This window comes from Cervus canadensis, chromosome 5, assembly GCF_019320065.1.
Source record: "Cervus canadensis isolate Bull #8, Minnesota chromosome 5, ASM1932006v1, whole genome shotgun sequence".
Classification (NCBI taxonomy): domain Eukaryota; kingdom Metazoa; phylum Chordata; class Mammalia; order Artiodactyla; family Cervidae; genus Cervus; species Cervus canadensis.
This window is the reverse complement of record NC_057390.1, coordinates 89,206,074-89,231,124: the sequence shown is the minus strand read 5'-3', so window position 1 is coordinate 89,231,124 and position 25,051 is coordinate 89,206,074. Positions and strand designations below refer to the sequence as shown.

General features: G+C 36.5%; 1 protein-coding gene across 3 annotated transcripts in view; it reads left to right on the top strand.

Annotated features, from left to right (window-relative positions):
- Nucleotides 1–24,534, top strand: part of RC3H2 (ring finger and CCCH-type domains 2) — a 49,522-nt gene extending 24,988 nt beyond the window's left edge. Inside the window, exons 8-21 of one of the 3 annotated variants that reach the window (XM_043469488.1) lie at nt 32–150; nt 1,463–1,575; nt 7,084–7,392; nt 12,458–12,672; nt 13,348–13,781; nt 14,356–14,526; nt 16,291–16,437; nt 16,762–16,975; nt 17,210–17,294; nt 17,563–17,644; nt 17,747–17,881; nt 18,150–18,257; nt 18,355–18,503; nt 19,276–24,534. In XM_043469488.1, coding sequence (XP_043325423.1) covers nt 32–150; nt 1,463–1,575; nt 7,084–7,392; nt 12,458–12,672; nt 13,348–13,781; nt 14,356–14,526; nt 16,291–16,437; nt 16,762–16,975; nt 17,210–17,294; nt 17,563–17,644; nt 17,747–17,881; nt 18,150–18,257; nt 18,355–18,503; nt 19,276–19,471 — 2,477 coding nt within the window. In that variant the 3' untranslated portion in view covers nt 19,472–24,534. The remainder of the gene's footprint in view (nt 1–31; nt 151–1,462; nt 1,576–7,083; nt 7,393–12,457; nt 12,673–13,347; nt 13,782–14,355; nt 14,527–16,290; nt 16,438–16,761; nt 16,976–17,209; nt 17,295–17,562; nt 17,645–17,746; nt 17,882–18,149; nt 18,258–18,354; nt 18,504–19,275) is intronic. The other 2 variants (XM_043469490.1, XM_043469489.1) reach the window with 2 other exon arrangements.
- The last annotated feature ends 517 nt before the right edge of the window (nt 24,535–25,051 follow it).

Below are 25,051 nucleotides of genomic sequence, written 5' to 3'. Positions count from 1 at the left end.
CTCATTTCATCTGCTTGGTGGACTATTTTAGATGCTGTTTCACCAACTTGGGAACAGCTAGAAAATGCAATGGTAGCTGTTAAAACAGTGGTTCATGGCCTAGTGGACTTCATACAAAATTATAGTAGAAAAGGCCATGAGACACCTCAGGTAAGTAAAGTTATTTCTCTTCTGACTGCTCTTATTTCTAATGGAGCATGCTGAACATCTTAACAGGCTGTTTGGTTAGTGGACGTCTTATGTGACAGGTTTTTATTCTCTGTTCTTTTGAGAGAAACCTAAGTTTTAGTGTACCTGATAAATAATTCATAGTACAGCAGTAGTTTGGGGAGTGTCTTGAATATTAGTTCACTGCAAGCTTTTTTGACTGGCTATAGATCTGATTCCATCCAAATATTTTGCCTGATTTTTTCTTAATTTGGGGAAATTGTCACTTTTTTCTCATTTGCTGCCATTCCAGTGAGTTCATATTTGTAAATGTGTGGAAGTAAAGTATTTTCAATGTACTTTTGAAGGAGTTATTTAAGGTAAAACTCTTTATTTATTATGAGACAGTCTCAATATTTTACATAGATTATTTCTAATCCTCACAGCCACCTGCAAAGCAGTTGCTGTCCCCAAGTTGAAGTTGAAAGAGGTTAAATAACCTATCTAAGATCATGGTGGCAGTAAGTGACAGAACTGGGATCAAATCTACTCCAAAGTGATCTTTCCACTCTTGTGTCCTTATTCTATTAGAAAACAGTATAATGTTAAACGCTCACAAGTATACACACGTGAACATACAGATAGTGTCTTCAGAAACTGAACCTTCAAGCTCAATAAGAGAATGTAAGATAAAAAAAAAAAAAGAAAACATTATAATGTTCAAATATTAGCTAAAAGATGAATATTTCATCTTACGGTTACAGAAATAAAAATGATGTCTTAGAGTTTGATGCAAATTATAGCAGTCATGATGTTTTTATATTTTGCCTCATTATTTGTATGAACTTAGCTCCAACCCCTTGGAAGAAAGTTGTACTCTGAAGTTGACAAGTAAAATTAGTGTTTCTTAAATTTTAACTTCTAGGATAAGTTGTATTCTTCCTTTTCCTGAGAACGTTTAAGTAGACAAAGCTTACAGCTTTTTAGATACTTTTTGACATTGTTTGCTTGATTTGATAATTTTGAGACATCAATGAGTTGATGAAAAAATCTTTTATTTTTGTGGGTGTTTTGTTGACCGATAAGTAATGCAACATTTGAGCTAGTTCCTGATGATCCTCAGAAGGAGTATCTATAATGTCAACTCATGATGATGTCATGTAACTCATAACAGGAAACAATGCAGTGGTAGTTATGTCAGCACAAGAATTATCTAATGTGAAAAAGAATTAAAGGTGTCATCATAAAATTCTGACGTCCCAAGGAGTGAGAACTGAAATCTTCAATTATCCGCATATTGATTTTCTTTTTGTAGCCTCAGCCAAACAGCAAATACAAGACCAGCATGTGTCGAGATTTGCGACAGCAAGGAGGGTGTCCGCGAGGAACAAATTGTACTTTTGCCCATTCTCAGGAAGAGCTTGAAAAGTGAGTTAAGAGAACTCTATTTTATTTGGATTTAATTTTTGGTCATCATGAAAGTCATATAGAGTCAAAGTTTCGAGTTTCAAAGATGCAGTTATGTCCACATCATGGAATTCTTTAGATTGAAAAATAACCTTTTCTTTTGAAACCATACCTTGTTGCTTCTGGCAGCATAGTTAACAAGTGATTTAGAACCTTATTCAGGAATCTAATTTTAGACCATTGTAGAGCTAGAATCCATGTTTCCACTAAGCACCTGTGCAGAATGAAAATATTCTTAGGCTTAGAGTCTTATATACTCAGGTTCTATTGAAGGTAACAGCTGAGTCTCAGGTAAAATGGTAAAGCAGATACATTTTCTTTTTATGGCTTTTGGTCTTTTTAACATTTCTTTTCCCTTTCTCTTGTCTTATAGGTAATCCCTTTTCCTATGTCCACTTATCCCAGACATAAAAGTAAATGGAGATTAACTGCAATAAATGTTGTCCAAGTTTTTGTTGTTTTGTTTTTTAACCAAAACATTCATCATTGAGATCTCACCAAAAATTGATTCCAACCTTTCTACTGAATATCTGGCCTGCATATCAACTGTTAATGGACATCTCTCTTTTGTTTTTAGATACTTTAAATCCAATTTGAGCTAATTTTCTCCTCTCATATATTGATGTCTTCTCTTGTATACACCGTCTGTCTACTTTCCCCAGGTGTACCCTGTCTAGTCAGTTATATATGCCATGCTATTGGAATAATCTTTGTCAGCTTTCACTTGCTTGTCTTAGTCATCAAGTCTGTCAGTTCCTGTATATTTCTTGACTCTTACTTGTTTTTTCTGTCCTTACAGACTAACCTGTCATCCCCTTTTCTTGATTCATAGTTGCCTCCTAATTATCTTATAGCTGTGGTTTTCTACCCTCAACCCCATTATTCCCGGCAATAGGGACACTTGGAATAGTAATAGAAATTCCCGACAAAATAGGGGGCACTTTGCATTTAAGGCTCATTGCAGATAATTAGAAGCTTAGGAATCCCTGTGGATAAAGATAAAGTCTGCTCTGTGACCTGCAAGTCTCTGTGTCATCTACTTACGCCTGCTTTTTTGGAGGGTGGGTAGCCCCATACCATGCTGTATGTAGGATCTTAGTTCTCCAACCAGGGTTCAAACCTGCGCCTACTACATTGGAAGCACAGAGTTTTAACCACTGGACAGCCAGGGAAGTCCCCCGGCCTACCTTTTTTACCTCATCTCTCAATGCTCCCCATTTAGGAGACCACCTTTGGGAAGCACTTAAACTTAAAAAAGTTGGAGAAGAAATTATGTGATTTCATTGCCATTATACTCACAACTAGTGCCCAACTGAAAATCCCTTTTCCATCTTATATCTTCAAATTTGCTTCCTATTCTTTATCTCCAGTTCCTACTTTAGAACTTTACTATTTCTTGCCTGAACTTATAATAGTAGTAGTAAAAATAAGCTGAATTAATTGGTCAGATTTTGTGCCAGGTGCAGTATTTAATGTTTCACATGTGTGTGTTTACCCAGTTTGTCCATTTTACACTATGTAGCTTTTTACATGCATCTCCCTATGTCTCAACCAAGATTTTATTTTATAAGTAAGTGTCTAATCAGTCCATCTTCTGCTTTAAATTCTTAACTGGTTCTCAGTATATTATTGCTGGTTCTGGGCCCAGTCTTGGTTTCTAGCCATACTCCACCTTTTGTGTTACTTTTTTAAGATACATCCAGTTTACTACTATACACTTCGTTCTTTCCTTTGTACGTGTGTTCACTCTACATCATATACTCTCCTTTTCTCTGTTTGGAGAGCTCCTTTTCCTGGTTGTACTCAGATAGCATCTTCCATCTGAAAACCTCTGTGACTTCCAGGCAGTGGTTAGTTGCTGCCTTCACTGTGCTGCCGTAGTACCTTATACCTGGTAACTTTGTAACTACCAGTTTGCTTATTGTGTTGCATTTATTTATTTACTGTGTGTATTTTCACTGTACTTCATTTATTTATGGGTTATTCATCTTTATATTTTCTGAACCTAGCAAGTATCTGACATGTAAACTCAGTATATTTATGTTGAAAGAACAGATAATCTACAATTTATGTTTTCAACCAGTTTCATACTCTGTTGCTCTTAAATAAAAAGAAGAAGGAGAAACAGGATAATACAAAGCATTGAGGAAGTGAAAGATGTCATTATCCCGTTGGTTAAAAAAAAAATGCATGTTGCTACCCAACTCAGACTTTTTGAGGATGGATCCTTTTTCTTAACTCACAATAATGTACCAAGAGGAATTCGAATGCAAATGTTTGTTTAACTTAATTTTTTTACCCCAGCCTACTTTCTCTATTGTACATATCTCTAACCAAACAAATGCCCCAGATCTCTCTTAATATTTGTATGAGTATATTTTAGAGTGTAGGGTATCAGAATCCTTTTCCCAAGGATTACTGCATTCTGGAGAGTGACAAAAGCCTGAGGTCAACCATCTCAACAAATACATTTAAAAATGGTTGTTAAGTGCTAGGTACTTATTTGAGGTACTTCTAGTGGTGAAAGAGGAGCATTAAACATGTAAACAGATAATTTCAGCTACTGATAAAATGCTATAGTCTGAGGTGGAAACAAGGTTGGCTTGAGGTGGAAACAAGTTTAGGAACTAGAAAGACGACCAGTGTGTTGGGAGGATGGAGAATGAGAAGAATGGAAAAAGATAATGTTGGAGAGGTTAGGCAAGGGCAGATCATACTGGTTTGGTGGACACTGGCAAAGAGTTTGCCTTTTATTTTGGAAGCCATTTTAGTGTTTTATTCAAATGGAACAATGGGATTTTAATTTTGTCTTACAAATGTTACTCTGGTAGCTACATGAGGGACTGCTGCAGTGGTTCAGGCAGAAGATTAGTAGCTTGGTCCTAGGATTATAGTAATTGAGATGATGACAAATAGCCAGACTTGGAATATATCTTAGAAGTAGAGCTGATTTGACTAATGGATCAAATATGAGGTATAAAGAAAAAAGAAGCAAGGATGACTCCAAGGTTTGGGGCCTTTGTTACTAAGTGATGTCTTTTACTGAGATAGGAAATGCTTGGGGGTAGAAAATCAGTAGTTCTCTTGGCCATGTGAAGTTTAAGGATTACTACACATTCATATAGCAAATATTTATAGAACACCTAGCGTGCACCAGGCACTGTGCTAAAGACAGATGAATATAAAAGGCAAAAATCCTTTCTCTCATGGGGCTTCCACTGTAGTAGAGAAGATAACGTAAAGTGAATAAATGGAAAACATACTCCCTGGTGCTGATGGTACTATGAGGAAAAGTAACAAGGTAAGGGGAGAGAGTGACTGAAAAGGGGGGCGTATTTCAGATGAGATTGTCTGGAAAAGGATCCCAGAGACTATGACATTTAAGCAGACACCTGAATGAAGCGTTGATGCACTGGAGAAGAAAAGATGATTATAGGAGTGAAGTCTTTGGAGAAGGCAAATGGGCTTGGGCCTGGGGTGCGAGTGGAGAGATTGACCTGAGTTCAGTACAGTAGCTCTTCATCCCTTATTTTAGGTGGAATGTGTAGTTACAGAAGCAGGAAGGTTGGTGGAATTAGTGATGGAAAGATAAGTAACTCTCCTCTGGTGTCGTCTATTCTCTCTGTTAAGTGGGAGGCAGTATCATCAGCTTTGATGGGGCTATGGAGAGTGAAAGGGAAGAGGATGTTAGACATATGAAAGTTAATTTAGTAAAGAAGTATATTAATGTATTGCTTGGCCATTTTAAGTGATTGATCATAATTTTGAAATGAATCTACTCAGCATGATTGCATGATTTTTCTCTAGCAACAGTCACCTACTTGAGCAGGCACAGAATAAGAGAGTAAGTAACAAATTGGATTGGGGCTTTACCAGGTGAGTTCAACAAGGTAATTGGGCCAAGGGAGTTTAAGGTAGGGATTAATGGTAGATAATGGATTCTGAACTTGGTAAGGCAGGGAGCAAATGCTTGTGGGGGCTCCTTGATGACCAGATTCCAAGTCTAAGTCATTAGCTTCCTGGATGCTAGAAGTCCAGTATGCATCCCTATTTAACTTTACTTTCTTTTGTTAAGGTTTTATTTCTCATCACTTCTTTCTTTTAAGAGACCCACAGTTAAAACTTTATTTTTCACCTGCAAGAGCAATCTTAAGGATATCTGAGCTTTATCCTTTGAGAAAGGAAAACAAGGAGCAGCTGGGCATTTTGTGCAGGAACCTTTGAGGTGAAAAATGCAAAGCAGGTTTCAGAGCAGTATGTTAAGGAAAGCACAGACCCCTCCATGCCACCAAATTGCCTTTTTAAAATATAGGTCTGCCTGTTACCCTTCTTTTTCAAGAAGTAATCATTGGTTCCCCAGAGCTGTAAGGTGATATGTATAACCTGGCCATAACCTATTGCTTTTTTTTTTAATTTTGTATTCTGTCACTCCACCTTTAGCCAGTCTGGTCTGGGAATACTTGTCTTTACTGAGCTTTGCTTTTTCTGTCAATGTGTGTGTATGGGAGAGATGGGGAGAAGGACTGAATAATGAAGCTGTTTATAGATACTGAAGGACTAAAAGGGAAACTATTGTGAAGGCATTGCTCATCACCAACACTGTTTATATTTAATTACCATATGCTTATATATAACATTGGTATCAGATTAATTTAGTTATGTGTAATTACGACCCCATATGTGTATAGTCATCTTTCTATTCATGTAACATAGTTGTTTACCACGTTAAAGTATTGGCAGGAACATTCACTAGGACTATAATGAAATTTTTGTTGTACAAGTGGATATAAATTTTCTTAAATTGAATCCAGGATCAAATTGCTTTATGTATTAGAGTATTAGATCAGCCCCAAATTTAATATCAGAAAAGCTTTTTTAAAGAAAGATCTTTAAAATCAGAAAACTCTTTAACCCAAATACTTTATACTTTAGTCACAAACTAATCTGAAAAATATAATACTAAATTTATATATCTTGGAGTTTGTTTAAGAATGAGTTTTGGGTTTTTTAATCTCTTTAAAATTATACGATGCTTTAACAACTTGGCAACAGTAGAATCCTTTCAAACCTCGCCTACTTTTTCACCTACGTTCCCGACCAAGTTTGGTGTTGGTGCCTTTCGTTTCTCACATAGTGTGCTTTGTGCTCCAGTTATGCAGCGTTTTTCAGAAAGGTCTTTCCTGCCGCCTCAGGATGCTGTTTGAATGCATGTGTACTTTTCCTGCTGTATTAATTGTGTGTCTAAATACACGTGTTGTGTGTATACATGTGTGTGTGAGAGACACATTTTAATGTGCCAGCTATTATAGTTGTTTGGTATTATTTGATATTTAGCTGAATAAAGTATTTTTCAAAGCTATTCCTTCCTTGAAATTTTTTTCCCACTGCCCACCTCCCCCCGACCTTTTTTTAAACTTAGGGTAAGAGTTAATGAAATATTTACAGATATGTTTATTGTTTTTGAAACAGGTATCGATTAAGGAACAAAAAGATCAATGCAACTGTAAGAACGTTTCCTCTTCTAAATAAAGTTGGTGTAAACAACACTGTCACAACCACAGCCGGAAATGTCATTTCTGTCATAGGAAGTACTGAAACAACGGGGAAAATTGTTCCAAGTACAAATGGAATTTCAAATGCAGAAAACAGTGTTTCCCAGCTAATTCCACGTAGTACTGACAGTACATTAAGAGCTCTGGAGACTGTGAAGAAGGTGGGGAAGGTTGGCACCAATGGTCAGAATGCTGCTGGGCCTTCTGCAGAGTCTGTAACTGAAAAGTAAGTAGTAGGTAAAAATGTTTACATGAGTAAGTTAGCCTTTTTATAATTGCCTGAGTATTTTTATTTATCCTAAGAGAAAGCAGGTAATCAGAATTTTTACACATATTATTTCATGTAGTAGAGATAGCACTAAATACCAAAAAAATTTGAGTTCTAGTCCTGGCTCTGCAATTGATTAGCCTTCTGACCTTGGAAATTCACTTCAACTATGGGTGTTTTCTTCAACTGTAAGTGAAGAAGTTGAACCAGAATTGAGTTTTTCACACCTTATTTCCTTGAACTTTAGGATTGAGTCCATAGAGGTGCCAGAAAGGAACTAAGTAGAAAACTAAGCAGGTGAGATGCTTGAGCCTCCAGCCCCTGTTTCGATTAGGACAGTTCCACTTTGTGCTCTGTGATGGTGGGTAGTTGTTAAGAGAGAAATCTTTGAAGCCGGATTCTTGTGGGTTCATTTTGGCTCACTCTTCTCTAGCTGTTTGATCTTAGGCCAGTTACTTAATCTGTCTTCTTCAGTTTACTCATCTATAAAATTGATATAATGATACTGCCTACCTCGTATGTTGATTGTAAGAACTGAATGACTTAATACTGCAGTATGCTTTGATCAGTGCCTGCCACATAGCACTCACTAAATATCTGCGTCTGTTATTTATTATTATTGTTGTCGTTTGGGGTTTTAGCATAAGACTTACTTTGGTAGAAAGGTTTTGGTACTTTAAGAAAAAAGTTTGAAAATTTTCAGATTATCTGAAAAGTTACGTTCATCTCTAATGTCTCAGGCTTTTGTATTCTTTTAGTGTCTTAAAGTCTGAGGTAAAACATATTCAGATTATGTTGCCCATAAATAGTCTGTCAGTATCTACTGTATGCCATATAAGGAAAAAGCATTATGCTGGGCACACAGTAAATTACTAGTGATTTCAAATAATAAATGGATAGGTAGACATTTATACTGTTTATTTCTGCAATTAGCATGCGATAGGGAAATTTGTTTATTAAATGATTCTTAAAGTCTTCCCTCAGAGAGATCTTGGAAGAGATAGAGAACATTGTCTAGTTTAGCACATGTTCCTTATACACTAATTCTGAGCTCTGCTTTTGGCACTCTTGAAAATGAGATGAGATGTATATCTGTGCCTTTAAGAAACTTACGACATAATGGGGGAGACAGCATTTACATAAGTGAAGCAATATTGGAGTTGGATCAAAGAACAGGAAAATATTATATTGCTGGGAGAAGTATAGGAAGAAGATTTAGGGTGTAGTTTGGCACCAGATTATGGAGACCTGTGTTAAACATGCTTAGGAAATGAGCTTTTGAAAGGTTTTGGCAAGGTAAAGTTGTAAAACCATAATGTCACTCACCATGAAAGAGTAAGGTACTAGTACATACTATAATATGGATGAACCTTAAAAACATTATGTTAAGTGAAAGAAGCTAGATACAAAAGCCATTATTGTAGAGTTCCATTTACGTGACTGTCCAGAATAGGCAAATCCATAGGAGACAGAAAGTAGATAAGTAGTTGCTAGAGGCTGTGGCTGGGGGAACAAGAGAATGGGAAATAGATGCTAATGAGTACAGGTTTCTTTGAGAGGTGATGAAAATGCTTCTGCAGAATAAGATAATGGTGATGGTTGCACAACCTTGGGAATACACCAGAAATCACTGAATTGTACACTTTGCAAGGATAAATTATATCTCGGTGCTTAAAAACTTTCAAAAATAAAAAAGTCTAAGTAAATAAATCATTTATTCATTGATTCAAAAATTATAAATCTTCTACTGTGTGCCAAATATCAGGCCAATTGGCATAGTTAATGAAAATGAACTAAATATACTCCCTACCTCTAAGCGTCTTCCAGTGTAGTTTGGGAAACACATATAAACAAATATAATATATTCTGAAAGGTACTGCAGTGGAGTTGTGTTCCAAATGTTACTGAAACAAACAAAAAAAAAAACAGCAATAATTCTGTCTGAAGTTAATTGTGGAAAATTTTTTAGCAGTAAGGTGATGACACCTGAACCATTCCAAAAGTATGACTAGTTAGGAAGGAACGGTCTTGTCAATGGAGAAAGCAGCTCAGACAAAAGCATGTAAGTAAGAGGGGTTGCAAGGAGATCAAACCGGTCAGTCCTGAAGGAAATCAGTCCTGAATATTCATTGGATGGACTGATGATGAGCTGAAACTCCAATACTTTGGCCACATGATGTGAAGAACTGATTGATTGGAAAAGACCCTGATGCTGGGAAAGATTGAAGGCAGGGAAAGGGGGCGACAGAGGATGAGATGGTTGGATGGCATCACTGACTTGATGGACATGAGTTTGAGCCAGCTCCCGGAGTTGGTGATGGACAGGGAAGCCTGGCGTGCTGCATTCCATGGGGTCGCAAAGAGTCAGACACGACTGAGCAACCGAACTGAACTAAAGGTCTACTGTGAAGGAGAGCCAGGAATCCTGAAATTCATCTAGGATGTAGCCATAGTAATCTACCTGTCTGGCCAGAATGAGTTCGAAAGTTAGATTTTCCCTTAAATCTGAATTTTTGGGATAGCTTGCATGATTTCACATGGCTTTGAACCTTGTCATCTAGAACCAGACATCCTGGAATGTGAAGTCAAGTGGGCCTTAGGAAGCATCACTATGAACAAAGCTAGTGGAGGTGATGGAATTCCAGTTGAGCTATTTCAAATCCTAAGATATGATGCTGTGAAAGTGCTGCACTCAATATGCCAGCAAATTTGGAAAACTCAGCAGTGGCCACAGGACTGGAAAAGGTCAGTTTTCATTCTAATCCCCAAAAAAGACAATTCCAAAGAATGTTCAAACTAACACACAATGGTACTCATCTCACATGCTAGCAAAGTAATGCTCAAAATTCTCCAAGCCAGGCTTCAACAGTATGTGAACTTCAAGATTTTCAAGTTGGATTTAGAAAAAGTAGAGGAACCAGAGATCAAACTGACAAAATCCATTGGATCAGAAAAAGCAAGAGAGTTTCAGAAAAACATCTATTTCTGCTTCATTGACTACGTCAAAGCCTTTGACTGTGTGGATCCAACAAACTGTGGAAAATTCTTAAAGAGATGGAAATACCAGACCACCTTACCTGCCTCCTGAGAGATCTGTATGCAGGTCAAGAGGCAACAATTAGAACTGGACATGGAACAACAGAGTGGTTCCAAATTGGGAAAGGAGTATGTCAAGGCTGTATATTGTCACCCTGCGTATTTAAATTACATGCAGAGTACATCATGTGAAATGCCTGGCTGGATGAAGCACAAGCTGGGATCAAGATTGCCCGGAGAAATATCAATAACCTCAGATATGCAGATGAGACCACCCTTATGGCAGAAAGCAAAGAAGAACTAAAGAGCCTCTTGAAAGTGAAAGAGCAGCGTGAAAAAGCTGACTTAAAACTCAACATTCAAAAAACTAAGATCATGGCATCTGGTTCCATCACTTCATGGGAAATAGATGGGGAAACAATGGAAACAGTGTCAGACTTTATTTTTGGGGGCTCCAAAATCACTACATGTGGTGATTGCAGCCATGAAATTAAAAGACACTTGCTCCTTGGAAGAAAAGTTATGACCAACCGATACAGCATATTAAAAAGCAGAGACATTAAAGGTCTCTCTAGTCAAAGTTATGGTTTTTCCAGTAGTCATGTATGGATATAAGAATTGGACTATAAAGAAAGCTGAGCGTCGAAGAATTGATGCTTTTGAACTGTGGTGTTGGAGAAGACTCTTGAGAGTCCCTTGAACTGCAAGGAGATCCACCCAGTCCGTCCTAAGGAGATCAGTCCGGGGTGTTCATTGGAAGGACTGATGCTAAAGCTGAAACTCCAATACTTTGGCCACCTGATGCGAAGAGCTGACTCATTTGAAAAGACTCTGATGCTGGGAAAAATTGAAGGCAGGAGGAGAAGGGTATGACAGAGGATGAGATAGTTGGATGGTATTACTGACTCAATGGACATGAGTTTTAGTAGGCTCTGGGAGTTGGTGATGGACAGGGAAGCCTGGCGTGTGGCAGTCCATGGGGTTGCAAAGAATCAGACCTGAGTGAGTGAGTGAATTGACTTACTATTGTTATGAGGAAATCCTAATTATTTTCCTTCTTACCTTTATTGAACTTCAGAGTAAGCCCAGCACCTTTAACGTCTAAGCCGTTTGTACTTATTATTCTTATCTACAATTTCTTGGTTATTTTCTACATTTTGATACACAAATACACATAAGAGTAAGCATCTTCTAGATTAATCTCAGCTAGACTTAAAGGCATCCCATATTCCTCGTTGTTTATACTGTTGCTTTAATAGGGCTTCTCTGGTTTGAGAAGAACCCTCTAATCTAGTTGAGATGCAGTGTATTGAATTCCTGCATCATTAACAAGATCTTTTTCTTCAGTTACCACATATCTTCTTTCTGCCAGAGTTTGACTTCTTCAGAGGGTGTAAGAAGCCATGGTAAGATCCTCTGGAACTGATCATGTGGTGACTCAACAAAAAAAATAATTTGTGTTTTCTTTTTTTTGAATAAAAGAAAGCTTGTGTGTTTTGCATGTTTAATGAGTAACCATTTTATTGGTATTCTGTTTGTCCAGCAGATATTTACTGACTACCTACTATGTGGCAGGAACTTTTCCATTTATCCCAACAAATATTTACTGAGTGCCTTCTATATGCCACAAACTGTTTACGGTCCTTGGGATCTAGCAGTTAACAAAATGGGCGAAAATGGCCTTTCTTCATTGAGTTTACATTTCAGTTAATCTTAACTCTTAATAGAACAATCCTACCTGGAATTTGTTTGTGTTTTATGTTTTGTTTTTTATTTTTCACCCTCATCAAAATATGAGATCTTTTACTGTAATCTTGTGAACTAACAGTGTCAGGTAGCAGTGAAATTCATTGCCTTGTCACCTGAAAAACCTGAAGCGTTGTCTGTCAATGGTCACTATATAATTTTATGAAAAATTCCTACTGAGGAAGACTTAACAGACATAGGCAGTGATTTATCATTTGCCTTTGTTAAATTTTCTCTCTAGTAAAATTGGCTCTCCACCTAAGACTCCTGTAAGTAATGTAGCGGCTACCTCAGCTGGGCCCACTAATGCTGGAACAGAGCTGAATTCTCTGCCTCCAAAATCCAGCCCATTTATCACTAGAGTACCAGTATATCCTCAGCATTCTGAAAACATTCAGTATTTTCAAGATCCAAGGACTCAGATACCCTTTGAAGTCCCACAGTACCCACAGACTGGTAAGTGATTTTAGATAATTCTATGAAAAAGAAACTACAGTATAACATTTGTTGTAATAAATCAGTGAGTCATTTATATCTATCTAGAATACCTACATTAAAAAATCAATCTTTTGGACTGCATGACCCTTAAGTTTTCTTCCTGTCTTAAGAATCTATGATTCTACATACCAATAGTTTTAAGATTTCTCATTCCTATGAATCAAATATGGGGTTCATGGATGAGCATTAGTGAGTTTTATATATCCTCTGAAATAATATACTAAATGTTTGGTTTATATACACTTAAAGTATAATTTTGGAAAGACTGCACATAGCTTATATAGATTATGAAGGATGTCTTTAAACTGTGCTCCCCAAAAGGGTAAGAATCAATGACCTAACTAATTACTTAAACCAAAACCTGTGGCAATACATGCCCTCAAAGGGAATTTACCAGGCACCTGTTAATAGTTCATTGTATGTTTTTAAGGAACAGTTTAACAAAATGTTGAATGTTAAGGATTTTCATATAGTGGTGTCTTGAAAGCATGTAGTATCTTTCTAATCCAGGGGTAACTAAAATTCAGAACTTATGTTATTTTCCCACATTAAAGGCTGCTTTAGACTTAAACCATTATAAGATGTTAAATTTTACTAAAATTACATTAAATATTCCTCTTTCCAATTTTCAAGGATACTACCCACCACCTCCAACGGTACCAGCTGGTGTGGCTCCCTGTGTTCCTCGCTTTGTGAGGTCCAATAATGTTCCAGAGTCCTCCCTCCCACCTGCTTCCATGCCATATGCCGATCATTACAGTACATTTTCCCCTCGAGATCGAATGAATTCTTCTCCTTACCAACCTCCTCCTCCGCAGCCGTATGGACCAGTTCCTCCAGTACCTTCTGGAATGTATGCTCCTGTGTATGACAGCAGGCGCATCTGGCGCCCACCTATGTACCAACGAGATGACATTATTAGAAGCAATTCTTTACCTCCAATGGATGTGATGCACTCGTCTGTGTATCAGACGTCTTTACGGGAAAGATATAACTCATTAGATGGGTATTATTCAGTGGCTTGTCAGCCACCGAGCGAGCCAAGGACAACTGTGCCTTTACCAAGGGTAAGTGATAATGGAACTAGGAATGCTAGTTAAGCACAGTGGTTAAGAGTCTAGTGTCTGATGTTACAATATTTGGGTATATCCTGGCTCCTCCACTTACTAATTGTGTAACTTAATGGAATTTACTTGACTTCTCTCTGTCAGATTTTTCACATTTGATGGAAATAATAGTAGTACCTACCTCATAAGGCTGTTGTGAGGATTAAATCAGAAAAAGCTCTTAGACTTGGACCTGATGCATATACATGCTCAATAAATGTTAATGTTTGGATACGAAACTGATCAGAAAGTAAAAAAGAAATCTTGAAGATACAAAGACAGGGCCTGTTTTTCCTATCCCCACATATATACATATGATTTTCCTAAACCAGAAAAGTGAGTGCTCAGATTTTACTTTTAACATTATTTAAACCCTTTCGTTTAAGTGTATGGAGAAGAGGCTAGGGAGACTTACCTTCTGTATTCTTTTTTGTCCCAACAGTATAATAAATGTTCACATTATTTACACAGAGCATAGTTAAATTTATTTTCTGCTCCCTAGATGATTAAGATTGTTTCTTTTATCCCCCCTTAGGAACCTTGTGGTCATTTGAAGACCAGTTGCGAGGAGCAGATAAGAAGAAAGCCAGAGCAGTGGGCACAGTACCACACTCAGAAAGCACCTCTTGTTTCTTCAACTCTTCCTGTGGCAACACAGTCACCAACACCACCTTCTCCTCTATTCAGTGTAGACTTTCGTACTGATGTAAGAAAGAAAGGTTTTAATCACTTGATGTTGCAGGGACAGGTTAGACAACTGACTTCAGAGCACTCATTCAAGCTAGGGTTAGCTGTGTTGGATATTTTGCATTGGTTTGGTGGCAGTTGAGTTTAATTTAATAAACATTGAGTATGTAAGCTCTATGGCCAGGCATTGTGATACTGAAGACCACTAACAAATCACGCTCCTTTTCCACCAAGAATTCAAGTCTTTCCAGCATTACAGTTCTCCTTATTTTTATAGATTTTATTTATAAATAAGATTTATACCCACCATTTATTGAGCACTTACTTGGCCAGGCACTGTGCTAAGCATTTCCATAATGTTATTTAATTCTTACAAAATCCTTAGGGGGCAGGTATTACCCATATTTTACAGGTTAGGAATCCTGCTCAGAGAAGTTAAGTAATTTGCCCAGGTAATAAATTCAGCCTGTAAGTAGCTTGGATTTGAATTCTGGTCTGTCTGAGGCATTTCTTCCTTACTTCACAAGAAGTACAGAAATGCCTACTATATTATTCATGGTGTTTTAAATCACTGTTAATTATTGTTCTTATCATTTCAAGACAGGTTTTGCACCAGGATTGTTTTAATGTACCCTGTTTTCCATACTGTGTATTTAGGACAAACCATTAATTTTTCTTTGAGTCATCTGGTTTATTCCCTATCCCTAGAGATACTAATATAAAAATTTTTTTTTCTAATCTTTTCATTAAATTCAAAAAATTTCAATATATGCAAAAGGAGAATAGTAATAAACTCCATGTACCCATTATACAGTTATCAACTCAGCCAATCTTGTTTCATTTGTAGCCCCTCTTCCTACTGGATTATTTTGAAGTAATCCTAGACATCATCTTTTTCCATCCTTAACTATTAGATTTTTAAAGTAGACATCATTTTTTAAAAATCCTAGATAGCATATTTTTCCATCCATAAATTTGAATTTTTAAATTCATCTTCCCAGTCCCTTTGTCAGATCCCCAGGCTGGGAAGCCTGACCTGGGGCTCAGAATCTTCACAATAATGGGAGAACTTCTTTGGTATTATTGTTAACCAGTTTGTGGGTCACTCATCTGGCTGGTATGGGATTTGATTTTATTGTGATTGTACCCTTCCTACCACATCGTTGTGGTTTCTCCTTTGTCTTTGGACATGTAAGGTATCTTTTTTTTCATGAGTTCTAGCATCCTCCAGTCGATGTTTGTTTAACACCTAGTTGCAATTTCAGTGCTCTCGCAGGAGGAGATGAGCGCATGTCCTTCTACTCTGCCATCTTGAACCAATCCCGATCCAAATTTATCTCATCAAAATTAGACTTCTTCAAAGCAGCTAACCATCTTGAGAAGAGTGTTGCCACTTGCTTAATACGAAAATGTATTTCTATGTATGTGTTTATGTATGTGTGTGTTTTCTTTTGCTTTTTTTCATTTTTTGGAGCACTTTGTACCATGTTAGAGGCATGCTGTAAATTGTTTATTGTTCTGGGTAGTGTCACTCCGGGATTCCTTACGAGTTCTTAAAGGACAAAGTGAAAAAAGAGAAGACTTTCTGTTTCCTATTAAGACATAATATAAATACATACTATTTGTAACTTATTACAGTTTTTGTATTAGTTATTGAATGTTTAATTATTCACTACAAAGTGCTGTGAATTCTATAATAGTTACTTTATATTAGTTACAAGTTTGTAGTTTAAATTTCTTACCAATTGCCTTTGTTTTTATTTTTCATTCTTTTTTTAACCAGTTCTCTGAAAGTGTGAGTGGCACAAAATTTGAAGAGGATCATCTTTCCCATTATTCTCCCTGGTCTTGTGGCACCATCGGTTCTTGTATAAATGCTATTGATTCAGAGCCCAGAGATGTTATTGCTAATTCAAATGCGGTATTAATGGTATGATTTGGGGGGCAAGGGTTATGCATGTTGATTCAAATTTTAGAATGATTGAAAGCTTTCGTCTTCATTTTGTTGCTGTATACAGTAACTCATTTGTAAGCAGCAGTTATATTTAGGTGAGTCTGAAATAAATTGCACCTAGTGTTTAAATTATTTGAACATAGTGGAGTGTTTTAAAAATAGATGGTGGGTTATCACTGAGATATACAGTTAATGTTAAATTTACCAGAGAACCTAATTTCATGTTTTTTGAAAACATTTACTTGTATTATTAGCTGAAGTAATTGCCCACGATCTATTTATTTTCTTTTATTTATACAGGACCTGGATAGTGGGGATGTTAAGAGAAGAGTGCATTTATTTGAAACTCAGAGAAGGACAAAAGAAGAAGATCCAATAATTCCTTTTAGTGATGGACCTATCATCTCAAAATGGGGTGCGATTTCTAGATCTTCCCGTACTGGTTACCATACCACGGACCCTGTCCAGGCCACTGCTTCCCAAGGAAGTGCAACCAAGCCCATCAGTGTATCAGGTAATCCGTATCATTGATAATTCACCTGGTATGTTCTAGCACTGTGCTTTATAATCCTCACTCTGTTAGGTATAGAACATGTCTCTCCATTTAACAACCACTGTAAACCTAGAGTTAAACGGCTTAGCCAGTAGAGCATGGCTAGTTAGATAAATGTGGATTTTTTTTTTGGAAAGTATACATTCACATCTGTATCTAATTTTTCACTTTTCTGGTCATTGTTTCTTTCTACAGATTATGTCCCTTATGTCAATGCTGTTGATTCAAGGTGGAGTTCATATGGTAATGAGGCTACATCATCAGCACATTATATTGAACGGTAACATTGCTCTTAATTCTTCAGGGTTCTCTATTCTCAGACTTGTCTGTATTCCCAAAGTGCAGATGGAAGTCCCAGTTATTCATGAACTGTGCTTTGCTAGTTTTAACTATATAACGAATTTCTGAAAGAAGTTTACATCTGGAATGATGATTGAAACTTTCAGGGTTGATCTGTTATGTAAAACATATATAGTATATAGCTATCATATAGTCATTACTTCTTTAGTTGCTTCATTTTGTAACAGTAAACATATTTCTCTTTAAAGGGACAGATTCATTGTTACCGATTTATCTGGTCATAGAAAGCATTCCAGTACCGGAGATCTTTTGAGCATTGAACTTCAGCAGGTAAGCTCTATGTCAGTCAGCTTTGAGTTTATTTTTTTTAAAAAAGAATGACATTTAAAAGCTAAAGGCTGGAAGCTGACTCCTTTTTTTTTTCCCCTCTAGGCCAAGAGTAACTCATTGCTTCTTCAGAGGGAGGCCAATGCTCTGGCTATGCAACAAAAGTGGAATTCCCTGGATGAAGGCCGTCACCTCACGTTAAATCTTCTAAGCAAGGAAATTGAACTGAGAAATGGAGAGGTGAGGACACGGACCCGCTCAGCTTCATTTCTAGTATATGTGCTGTTTGCTGCGGCTGCCTGTTGTTTTGTGCCATTGTTTAGTGCATTTTATGCCATTACTTAGCATGGCTTTTTCTGGTGGATGATTGCTTTTAAAATTTAACAGGAGCAATAAAATTGTAATCCCAGATTTCTTTTCTTATATCAGTCATTGAGATTCCAATTTTAATTTAAAAGGGAAGCCTCAGTTTCCACAGATGTGAAATCAGTGTTTTTCTTAATTACAGAGTGATTATACAGAAGATGCAGCTGATACTAAGCCTGATAGGGATATTGAGTTAGAGCTGTCAGCACTTGATACTGATGAACCTGATGGACAAGGTGAACAGATTGAAGTAAGTACCACAATTAGATATCCAGGAGGCTTTACTCCATTGGAAATTAAAGTAGAGAACACATTCCTCCCGAAGGATTAACATTTTATTTTCGTAGGAGATCCTGGACATACCGCTTGGTATCAGTTCTCAAAATGATCAGTTGCTGAATGGAACAGCAGTAGAGAATGGGCATCCAGTCCAGCAGCACCAAGAGGAGCCTCTGGAGCAGAGCAGACAGAGTTTAGGTGAAGACCATGTGATTCTGTGAGTGTTAGACATAAGATTCATAACCACTGGGCATAAGCCATGAATATTTAAAGAGAAATAGATACACTACTAAATTCATTTTTTATTTTATCCTATGAGGGGAAAACCTTGTGTAATAAGGCAATGATTTGGTCAGTCTGGATTTCTAGGAGAGCAGAGGTAAATTTGAACTAGCAAAGTGCTCCATGTTAGTAGCCTGAAACTTGCTTTTTATTGGGGTCAGTGTTTATTTTTATACTTGAGCATCAGGAGGATGAGATGGTTGGATGTCATCACTGACTCTGGACATGAGTTTGAGCAAACTCAGGGAGATAGTGAGGACAGGGAGGCCTGACGTGCTGCAGCCCATGTGGTCACAAAGAGTCAGATATGACTTAGCGACTGAGCAACAATCAGGTTATACTTTCTCTGTCTGATAGCAAGCATCAAAACTACAAAATGGAGAATTAAAACCTAAATAAAGGGTTTCCCTTTTTAAAAATCATGTTAGGATATTCTCGATCTTGAGTATAATTACTGCCAAAAATACGGGTTTATCTTGAATTGATAGTTTTTTGGCCTTAAATTAACCAATCTTCTAATTTTTTATTATAGTTTTTGGAAAATGGGATTTTTTTTTTTAGTGACCTCTGATTCATTTTAGTGAAAAAGACATGCTGTTTCTAGGGGCTCTTAAAGTGTGTTATAGCTTTTATTCAGTATGCATGGTTACTCTTAAAAGTTTTCACTTAAAGCTGATTTGTTTTCAATGTCATTTATTTTCTCCCAGGGAAGAGCGAAAAACAATTCTGCCGGTAACTTCTTGCTTTAGCCAGCCACTCCCAGTGTCCATCAGCAATGCGAGTGGCCTACCCATCACCACATCTGTCAGTGTTGGCAACCTCATTCTGAAAACTCATGTTATGTCTGAAGATAAAAACGACTTTTTAAAATCTGTTGCAAATGGGAAGATGGTTAATAGCTGAAAGGAGGTTCATCTTTCAAATTTGTGACCATACCATGGAAGCATTTACACTAGCTTTTTATATATATAATATATATTATATAATGTATATTTTTTTTAAAAAAAAGATATTACTGGGGGCATCCATTTCCTGTGGACTCTTTGATACTTCAAGCCCTCTTGCATTAGCATTATGAAAAAAAAAAGAAAATTTACTTTACTAGGGTAACACGTTCACTTTCCAGAAGTGATTGGAATTTGGACATTTAACTTAAGCTTCAAGCAGCTTTTTATGAGTTTGTAGCAATCCGGTGCAGTAACTGAGCCATTTCCTATTTTAAATGGCTTGTATAGAAAATTAACAACTCAGTTATTAAACTAGCAGGATCCTACAATGATACATCTAGTGAAAGTAGACTTAATTAACTTATTTATTTCTATTTTATGTTTCACTGAGAGAAATTTCCATCTCATTCCAGCTGCTTTATTTATCTTTTTCATGGGACTTTGCATGGATTTTTTTTTCCTCTTATTTTTTTTTTTTTAATTTTGAAGAGTGGAGTTAAACGTTCTTACCATAGAATTTTACAGGGTTATATACTAGCTTTCTTTACTGCATTATATGTAGGAGTGTGGTGCAGTGCTTTTATCTGTAGCATTTAACTTTTTTTTCAATTTTCCATTTTTCAAGAATAGTTTCTGCTTTGTTAATATTTATACACAGGCTACTTGTTGAAGTAAGTAATTAAATATATAACCAAGTGCCTAAGTCTTTCAGCTGATGTACTAGATATTAAATTCTCCTAAGTTATGCAGAATCGTTTTTACAATTTTGATAAATTATGCACTAATGTAATGGCAGTTTTTTAAAATGCAGATTTAAGCCTGTACATTATTGAATCTGATGACTTGGCAAAAGAATCAGGTGCTTTCAGCTTTTTTGAGAAAACCCTGTATGTAGCGTTTGCACTGACTAACAGGATGGTATTGCTGGGTTTTTAATTTAATTAATTTGGATGTTCATTGCATTATCTTGGTTAAATATTGTTTATTGTTACTTCATGTTGGGGTTTAATTTTCCTTGTTTTCTGACTGTTAGGTTGATAAGACTATGAACCATGTAATAATAGAATATTGGCTAACCTTTATTCATACTTAAAAACATGAATGATTGCTGCCCTGCTAAAATGTGACTGAAAAGTGTTTTGACTTGGCATCTGAAAGTATGCAGTATGTTCAACCAGCTGTGCTCCAGATTTGTGGGAGATATTTTACTGAAACCTAAATTTCAGTCAACATTTGAAAACAAAAGCTGGGCATTCCTTCTTGGTGATCTTACCTATAGTTTGTGTCTTTGTTTTTCCCCCTCTTATTTCTTTAAGATTAGTTTGACTTTTATTATTATTTTTTAATTAACTTCTGTGAAGTTGTTTACTCTGAAAATTGTACTGGAATATTTTAAGCCAAGCTGATCTTTCACCAGGTGTACTGTATGTAAGGGCTTTTCCTGCTAGCAAGATGCTTAAACAGGATCATGTTATTGGTCGTCTGAGCTATTTAGTTGTTTTACAAAACCACAGCATTGTATCAGATAAGATTTTGATAAAAAGTTTTGTGCACATTTCCAGGGGTGGGAGGGTTGACATTTCCCTGAAATTTCTTGATCAGAATGAGTAAATACTGGTGTTTGATACCTGTCTTAATGAACATGCTCATAAGGTGACTGATAAGTTGTAAATATACCTGAGAAACAAAGGGGTAGTTTTGATATTCTGGTGTCAGTATGGAAGATCTTACACATTTATTTAATATTCAGATGTATGAAGATGTTTGTTTGTAGCATAACAGCACAGTAGCCTTGACTTAGTTTCCTTTGGTTAGTACTGTACCTTTTTGCCATGGCCAGTGCCCCTATCCCTACAAAGACATTTTATTTATTTCACTCTGTAACCTGAAATGAATAGGAACAAGAGTTTTAAACCATGTTACATTAACTTATTTCCAACATTATGAATTAGCCTAGGATATTACAGGAACGTGATTGTTATATAATTTATATCAGAACCTTTCTATAAAATATGCGCTTATTACATTTGAAATGCTTCCAATGTACTTTATTTGCTGTTTGTATTTCCAAAAAGGATATGCAAACCAGTATGTCTATTTCATGGATATTTAAATAGTGAGATCTTCCATGTTGAAGGTAATGTATTTTTTTTTAAGATTTTAAAATTGCTATTTTGTTACAAAATAGAGACCTATTAACAGTTTGAGAGCTCCTTATGTGCCCTCAGGGAAAGAACCCTCTGTGCAACAGAACTACGCAAAACATCTTCAGCACGTTCTGAGGGTGAATATATACTACATAAATTGATCTTGTGTATTTAACCTTATCTTTTTAATTTTAAAATTGAAGTTTTGAAACTTGGTTGTGCTCTGCTGGAGGGGGTTGGGATAAACTGCTTAGGTGTTTGCCTACTTGTCCAGTGAAATTACATTTGCATCAGTGTATGTATATACCTGCCAACTTTATTGGTATGTCTCAGAACATTTATATTAAAATAATGCTTGTCTTGCAGCAGGTGATCCCATAAAACAATAATTCCCTGTTCTTAAAAACTTACTCTCTTCCTCACTAACAGCATAGGAATTGTTTCTGTGTAGGGATGATTCTGTATTGCATCCTTTATGTAGTGACCATCTTCTGTTTCTCATGGCCTGAAGTAAATTTGTAGTAAAGACATTGGTTCTCTGCCACTTGAGAAGAAAGAGCAGTTTATCTGATCCTTCTTCTGAAAGGTACGTAATGGTATCATAGAGGAAAAAAATCACAAATCAGACCTAGAGTGTGACTTTTATATTGGGGGTATTCCCTGTCATTTGACCCTTTTACCAACATGTTTATGATGTACATATATTTGAAATCAAAAGATATAAAGCAATAGGAGAGGAAGTTTGTAATGTCAACTAAATTGCACATGTGGTGTGTGGTCTAATTAGGAAAAAGTAGTCTGAGGTCTGGAAAGTGGGAAAATGGTGGGGGTTTTTTGTTTTGACTTTTGTGTTTTTTAAAACTTCTGGGTCACATTCTGAAGTTCATGTGCCTCATTCAGATACTATGATGTAGCATCAGTAAGTCTTTCCTATGGTCTCATCTTATCTCACGAATCCTGAGAAAGTTACTGAAGTCTTTTGTCTCATTGGTACCTGAACAAAGTAGATTGCTTTGCTTTCCTGCCATGACTTTCAATACCATCTAGTAAACCAGCGTCATGCGTGAAAGTTGTGCATCATAATTTTCAAGAGGAGGTACTTTGGTGGGTCAGTAGCACTGATACTTTTCCTAGTAGCTGTTTACTCTCAGAATAATAAACGAAACCTCCTGTACTAGAAATGAAATTTTCTATTTGTGTGGATCTGGTCACTTTCAACTCAATTTCAAGTTGATTCTAAGTTTATAAAGCACATCTCAATTTTGTGTGCTGCTTTGAGAAAATTACAGGATGCACAATAATTTGTAGGAATTTAAAATGGGATCATTTAAACATTTGAAAATTTGTTTTAAAAATCATCTAGCTTGCTTGTGCATTTTAGATGTTAAAGCCCATGTTGTCTTGTTAACAGGCGTGGAGTTTGTAATGATCAGATTGAGCATGTGATTTCAGCTTTGAATCTGAATTTCTTCCCCAGTTGCTAGAGTCATTTTCTGAGCAGACTGTCACTAGTATTGGTGACTAATCATTCAAGGGGAAAGTTGCATTTGCAACTGTATATTGCTTTCCTGGAAGAAATTTCCTTGTGTCTTAGTGAATGAAGAGTGTTGTTGGGATCACTTGCTGTAACTCCTACATAAGAACCCCTTCTGCAAGCAGAACACAAATGCACATGCTCAAGGAGTATCTCATCTTATGAATAAGTCAAATGAATTTGCTAGTCATTCCTTTATACTAGCGGTTTCTTTGTATCCCTTTGCTGGCAAGGGAATACAAGGAGTCAAGGCCACCAATCAGAACACCCCACATTTGAGTGGAGTCCTATTTTTACTCCAAGAGCAGTTATTCCCCGAAGTCTGAAATTGGCAGTTTTTTCCTTTTTTTAAATAAAAAAATTTTAAATCTCCTTAAACCAGTGGAACACAGACACTGGCTGCACTTAGTACTGCCAAAAGCCAAGGTCATTTGCATATATTCCATCAATCTGTCAAGAATTAGGCCTCACTTTATAACCCAAGGCATGGAAGTGCATGCATTCTCTTAGCTGGGCAAACAATTATACTGTAGTTGTGATACAACACATGTGGCTTTTATTTGTACTGCACATATCCACTGTACAGCCACTTGGGAGTATCGTGGTTAGCTTGCAGCAACTGCTGTCTGCATTTATACTGTTTATTGCATATTCTTTTCCCTGGAAGTGAAAGAGAAATGTTTTTTCTTGTTGCATTGATTACATTTTATAAATTTGCTTAGCTGGAAAGTTTGGGAAAAGAGGCCTGTTTGTCAATTGTACAACCGATTGTGAAGCTCTAGTGTGAATATTTTTACGTCTGTATTAGACATTTTCTTTGCAAATCTATTGTTCGATTGAAATGTAAATGAAATTAAAAGATGGTGTACACCCATCATGTAAAAAGCAGGCACCATCTCTAAGATGGATTTAATGCTCATTTTTAAGGCATATACTCAGCTTCTATTTAAAACTATAATTTAAAATAATTCTGTACAATGAAATGGGGAATATATATGGGAATAAATTCTATGCCATTTATTTCAATTTGAATTTCCAAATTGTACTGTTTCCCTTTGTGCTATAGAAATAGGATTAAACAGGGGAAGGCTAGGATTCATAAGGCCTGTATATGGGGGGAGGGCAGAGATGGAACAATGAGGGTTGTGATGATAGTGAATAGCAAAGAGTGAATTCTGTGTGTTTTTGCTGTAGCACTGAAGTGAAGAGATATTAGCTTTGGCTGTTCACAGAATAGAGCATCATGATTTCCAGTGTTTGAGAGAAAATTGATGGAAAAAGTTTGCAGTACTTGACATGTATTTGCATGCACAAAATAAAATTATTTGTCCACCTTAAGAGTTGTTTGTTTAGTGTCAATATAAGTCTGTGGTGCATTTTCGTTAACTTGACTTCCTTGGCAAAGTTTTTGGTTTCACCAAGCTACCAGGATACTCTTTGAGATTTAAATAATCACCTGCGTCATGCATTCATCACTGGTAAGGATCTGAAAGAAGTAGATAGGCCAGGGAGTTTGAAATACTCCTTAATTTGATCAGTCACTTTATTCATTCAGTGTAGAGTATTTTCTATATGGAAGATGAAGACATAGATAATGCCAGCAGTTCACAATCTAATGGAGAAAATAGACTAAATACACAAATGATGAATCTGAAGTAGTGTATTAAAGAAGTATGAAGACTGTCCAGGGGGACCTCAGAATGTAACAGACAATGACCTCAGTGGATCTAGACACCATTTTTACTGGGCGTTGAATAGTTTTACTCATTGACTCAACTGATGAATTTTAACTCCCTGTCTCTGCTGGTCGGTAAGGTTGAACGTCAGTGAAACAAACTAGCCCTTTCTCTTGAAA